This window comes from Syngnathus leptorhynchus, chromosome 20, assembly GCF_054491065.1.
Source record: "Syngnathus leptorhynchus isolate UIUO chromosome 20, UIUO_Slep, whole genome shotgun sequence".
Classification (NCBI taxonomy): Eukaryota; Metazoa; Chordata; class Actinopteri; order Syngnathiformes; family Syngnathidae; genus Syngnathus; species Syngnathus leptorhynchus.
In genome coordinates, this window is record NC_141214.1 from 6899296 (window position 1) to 6904937 (window position 5642).

General features: G+C 43.2%; 1 protein-coding gene across 1 annotated transcript; it reads left to right on the forward strand.

Annotated features, from left to right (window-relative positions):
- Positions 1 to 214: 214 nt before the first annotated feature.
- On the forward strand, positions 215 to 3296 carry LOC147041303 (class I histocompatibility antigen, F10 alpha chain-like). Its single transcript, XM_085900640.1, has 8 exons — positions 215 to 382; positions 1134 to 1397; positions 1544 to 1822; positions 1941 to 2249; positions 2341 to 2454; positions 2549 to 2566; positions 2661 to 2715; positions 2820 to 3296. The coding sequence occupies exons 1-7, from the start codon at positions 319 to 321 to the stop codon at positions 2693 to 2695; spliced, it is 1083 nt and encodes a 360-aa protein (XP_085756766.1). The 5' UTR covers positions 215 to 318; the 3' UTR covers positions 2696 to 2715; positions 2820 to 3296.
- Positions 3297 to 5642: the final 2346 nt, after the last annotated feature.

Here is a 5642-nt window from a genome sequence, read left to right on the forward strand (position 1 = left end):
GCCCTTTTTAGCTTTGACTGTGATTAAGGGAAGGAAACTTGACTTGCAATCATAACAGCCGACGAGGCGGGTCACGTGATTTCAGAGAAAGCCAAACTCGAGCTGATGTTGTTGCGCACCCCGACCACCAGGGGAAAGCGATTGTTGATTAGCATACTGCCTGACGTCATCGCCAGGCTGAACTTCGATTGGCTTAAGTGGGAAGTAGTCAAAGCGCGTCTGCTGTTTGCTGTTCTTCCCCGTTCGCCAGTCGGACGAGTCACTCGTCGCAACTTTGACCAAATACCCCGCTTGACTAAAATCACAAAAGACAACTTGATGCTTGCAATGAATTTACTTTTATTCTTTGTTGCGGCCGTGCAAATTTACAGCGTGGCGCCTGGTAAGTTTACTTTTCTTACAACTCGGTTTATTATCCTCAAGATGAACGCTTTCGATTTTGAACTGACGCATTTATTATTTCGTTTGCTTCCATTTTGTTCGCACGTCTGCTGCGTCAACATTTCATGGGCGGGAAATTCTTTCACCTGAGCATTCGTTTTCTCATAGTTAGACGGGAACATAATGCTTTTGATTATAACTTTTGGAATATTTTGTTAGTTGAAATACACAAATCAAGGTGACGTATACCTGCATAAATATCCATTTGGTTAATTATGGAAAAGCTAATGTACAGTAATGCAATGTTTGACAGTAGAGTCTTTGCAATTGATAATTAACATTTCACGGTAACGGCTATAAAGTTGCATCTAATCTTTCTTAATAAAAAACAACATTGTATTGCCTCCTGAATAGACAATATATGATCAATTACGTTATTGGAAAAGTTTTGGGGCAGATTAAAGAGAATGGCAAAAGTTATGTCATTATATTTAAGTGGATTGAAATCGCTGATGAGGGGCATCCCGCTGGAATCTAACATATTTATCAACAACCAGCAGAAAACAAACAATTGTCAATTCACTGACAAGTTTGAGCGAAAGAATGCGCTCGGATAAACATCAACTCCGACATGTCAAGTGCTGCAATGTTCCAACTGCGGACAGAAGCATTGAAAATATGAATTGCATACGATTGCTTAATGTAAAAACAAAGCAAGATCATGTGTGTCGTTTTTTGTGTTTGTCTTTCAGTCATTCACACGCTCAATTATTTCCAGACCAGCTCTCAAGTTGCAAAGCTACCTGAGTACTTGTATGTGGCGTATGTTGACGGCGTTCAGATTCATCAGTTTGACAGCAACCGCAGGGAAACGAAAGTCAAACATGACTGGGTGAACAAAATCACAGAAGTTGATCCGCACTTCTTGAAGAGAGAGACGATGATCAGTATTGTGAATGAGCGGGTCAATAAAGTCAACATTGAAATTGTGAAAAAGCGCTTCAACCAAACTGGAGGTTTGTTTACGTCCAAGCGTCCGCTCGTACAATTCATTTCATGTGCTGGTACACTTTTTTTTTCTTCTTCCCGACTTATAAACAGACGTGTCACTGCTGGCTTCTCTCAGATTATTATCACAGAATCTTGTGTGCAATCCTTTCAGGTGTTCACACTATTCAGGTGTTAAGTGGCTGTGAGTGGGACGATGAGACTGGTGACGTTAATGGTTGGAAGCACCAACGTTACGATGGAGAAGACTTCCTATCATTTGAGGCGAAGACGATGACATGGATCGCAGCACATCCACAAGCTTTCATCACCAAATTGAAGTGGGACCAAATAGAGGGGTACAATGAAGCCCAGAAGAATTACTACACTGAGGAGTGTCCTTCTGATTTGAAGAAGCATGTGAGAAACGGAAGGGACTTCCTGACAAGAACCGGTACGTTGTCCTCTCACACCTTCTCTCAACCTCACACTCCGTCTTTCCTCCCTTCACATTCTCTCCATCTTTTGTGCCATCCTCACGCGTTTCCCTCCATCTCTGCCCCTGCGTGCAGAGCTTCCCAAGATGTCTCTCCTGCAGAAGACGCCGTCCTCTCCAGTCACCTGCCACGCCACGGGTTTCTACCCCATTAAGTCGTCCCTCTTTTGGAGGAAGAACGGCGAGGAGATCCACGAGGACGTGGAGATGGGGGCGACCCTCCCCAACCACGACGGAACCTTCCAGAACTCGGTCGACCTGAAAGTGGAGGTGACGCCCGCCGCGGAGCGGGAGTACGAATGCGTGTTCCAGCTGGCCGGCGTCTCGGAAGACATCGTCATCAAGCTGGACGCCGGAAGCATCCTGAGCAACGCCCGCATCCAGGGTGAGCGTTTGGCGCGGCTCAGGCACGTCCCATTGGCTGTGGGCTCTCGCGGGTCATTGACGTGTCTCTCTTTGCGCTTTGCCGTGTGAAGAAGAGCAAGACAGGAAGAAGGCGGTGACCATCGCCGTCCCGTTGGTGGTCCTTGCCCTGGTTGCGGTGGCGGTGGTGGTGATGGTCTTTGCCAAGCGTCTCAAAAGCAGACAAGGTGAGCGACACAAATGTTTGCTCCGTCAGGAACATCCAAAGAGAACATTGTTTGTGACCATTCCTAATCTCCTCTTGCTTCTCTTTCATTTCAGCCAAATACTCTCAAGCTTGTAAGTAAAACGTTTTTTTTTTTTCCATTGAAAGCAATGGAATGACGTTCATCAAAATGATTGTCATGTGTAACTCAACCTCTCTGGCTTTTAGTTGTTTCCACCGATTCCGATCCTGTTTCCGGGTGAGAGGCAGTAAGGGTGACCTGGTAAGTTAGCTCACGCTGACTACACGTGGTCTTCGGATTCTGGAGGTGGGTTAGGGAACATTTGGATTCTTGTTGACTATTTTGCTCTGCTCTTCTTTCTTCAGGTGCCGGAATTCTTTTAGAGGACTTTCTCATCACAACACTGGTGTCAACAATCATTCTGTTTCTGTTAAATCAGGTTTTTGGGTGGTTTCGACAACGATAGCGACAAGTTTCATTCTTTTTTGATTGTATTTCCGATTTCAAGATGCCGTTTGATTTTCGTCAAATTAACAACTAAGACGTTTCTCAGAAAGTGAGGTTCTTGACTGCCCTTATTTGAACATATTCAACGATCAATGCCCAACGTGGAAATCCAAAATGGAGCGTGCTACTTGACTGCAACCTGCAGAGGTGGTGTCGAGTCACGCTCAACAGGTTGGCTGTCGAAAGAAGTTCAGCATGACGATGGGAGGTGAAGCAAAATTGTTGCCGCTGCGTTTGGATGTTTGCTCTCTCTGGAAGAAAAAAAGCAGTTGTCAATTTTTTTCATTGCGGAAATCAAGTGAGTGTCAATAAAACACGATCTAAATGTTGTGAAATGTGATGTTACATTTGGTTGCTCCACCTCACTGTCTGCTAGGTTAAGCCATAAATAGGCTAACAGATAGCATCTTTGTGATGGTGGTATTTCAACAACATATTTTATCAACACATGAAGACAGACACTATGACAACACAGGTACATATTCTTTATCCTCTGCAAAGAAACAAATAGTACGGCTTGATTTGTTTACTGTGATCCGGAATAACACTATCAAAAACATAGGCAAAGCATTAACACCATACATCATGAATCGGCACAACCGTGAACCCCAATCTTACAAAAGTGATGTTGAACTTCTTATATATTGCTGGATGATGCGAGCCAAAGTATCCCTGGTTGTATACTCGGTTGGCTCTGTACTCGGGAGATTCGACTTGAACTAGGTGACCTGACGCTCCTTGCCTGAAGAGTTTTGTACCTGGCTTATTTTGAGACTGGCCTGGTTTGAGACTCAACTTGAACTATGTGACATGACACTCCAGGCCTTCAGAAGCACTGTCATGCATTTACAAGCTGAATTTATTCCGATACTTTTTCTCCTGCAAATCACAGACTCAAAATAAAATGTGATTCATTTGGTTTGCACTGTTTGTAGTTTGGAATATTTAACCGACAGATTTTGTATAGTACTGTGCATCAAGCGAGCAATTCACCAAATACCGGTTAGGCAAGAACGAGGAAATTGGACGCAAGAAGCCTGCCACTCCACCCTTTCAGGAATGAGAGCTGAAATGCAAAATGGCCGACCCAAGTGGAAAGTCCCTTATTTATTCACTTTGGTTTTGTACAATTCAATGAATCAAGCCAGTGGTAGCCTTTTCCTAAAACTGAATAAATAAAACGAGCACGCGGTGAGTAAATTGGATAACAGGTGATTGGCTATGGCTTTTGCCGTGAGGCGCGGATTGCGCGCTTCCCAAATTGTGGACCAAATCCAAGAACATTTAAGTTCATAAAAATGTTTTGCCCTCAAAAGTCAAATTTCTATGATTAAGGTTTTTTGATTGCTGTGTTTGAACAATTATAAACAACTTTGAAAACAGTTTTTAAGAAGGGGAGCCTGAAAGGCTCAAAGCAAAACAAATCCAAAAACAAAGTACTCGCCAGTAGCTCAGAAGAGAGTGACGTTCCACTTCCACTTAGTGATGTCACTGAATATGACAGTTCAGATGTCCAGACTGATGATGATGATGATGATGATGATGGTGACAAGAATCTGTCTGCTGGTGACTTTGTCATTGTGAGGTTTGCGGGTAAAGAATCCAAATTCTATAACTGTTGGATTGGTGGAGAATGTTGAAGGTGACGAGATCAGTGCAAAGTTTCTGAAGCAAAGTTCTAAGAGGTCGCTTGATGGTGTTGCGTGTTTTGCGGGATCTCCGATGTTGTGGAGTATAGAGTTGGTTCTTTATTGGCAAGATCTTGGATTGTTTAATGGCGGTCAGTACACATGGCACGGCAGCAGATGAAACAACAGCTTCTGTCACCAGGTCAGCTTCTTTTATACTGCCCGGAAAGGCGGGAACTTGTCACATGACCATCTCGTACCTGAGTGTGGGGGGCGTCACCCCCCCCTGCGTGTGTTCATCCAGTTATGTGTGTTGTATTCGTGTTCTGATTGAGCAGCCATGTATACACAAAATAATAAAATAACATACATCATAAATGCAGGCAGGATAAATGCATACCTCTGCTTCCATTCTTTGTAAGTCCTGCATTCTGAATCAATTTTTCTTTTCAAGGCTTTCGACAACGACATTTTGCATCGATAACTAGCGCGGCAATGTTCAGCTAATCATTCACGCGTGACCCAAAAGAATATTTGTAGGAGTACGGCAGGTTGAGACGGACACGCAGACGGCGGCATAAAAACAGCGAACATAAGCAAATAAACGTTTTTAATGGAATTTAATTAAATGCATTATAAAAGTAAGATGATGTTTAATATAATATAATAATTTAAATAGTAGGGAGCGCTTGATGAATCGACTGTCTTATTGGCTTGGAGTCCTGCAAGTTGGGGTTCATCGTCTTGCTCGAGGACACTTCGACGTGGTCACCAGGGTTGAGATTTGATCGCACAACCATAGAGTTCAGAGGCGAACACTCTGCCACTGAGCAAAGTAATATATGAATATATATATACAGACACTGGACTGTGTAACCATGTGAATTGATGGTGCAGGGGATGTTTTGAATTGCTCTGTCGCCCTCTCGTGGTAAAAGTCAGAATCACTTCAACCATTATAAATGTATTAGGCTTATTTATACTTGACCAAAAGAAGTGACCATGTATAGTAAGTCTATTTTTTACTTAAAAATTGATCATGTATATTAAGGC

Bases quoted from the DNA above. Each gene is read 5' to 3' on its own strand.
- LOC147041303 (XM_085900640.1), top strand. From the start codon at position 319: ATGCTTGCAATGAATTTACTTTTATTCTTTGTTGCGGCCGTGCAAATT. The intron at 1,823-1,940 runs GTACGTTGTCCT...CCCTGCGTGCAG, and splicing joins GGACTTCCTGACAAGAACCG to AGCTTCCCAAGATGTCTCTC. The intron at 2,250-2,340 runs GTGAGCGTTTGG...TGCCGTGTGAAG, and splicing joins GAGCAACGCCCGCATCCAGG to AAGAGCAAGACAGGAAGAAG.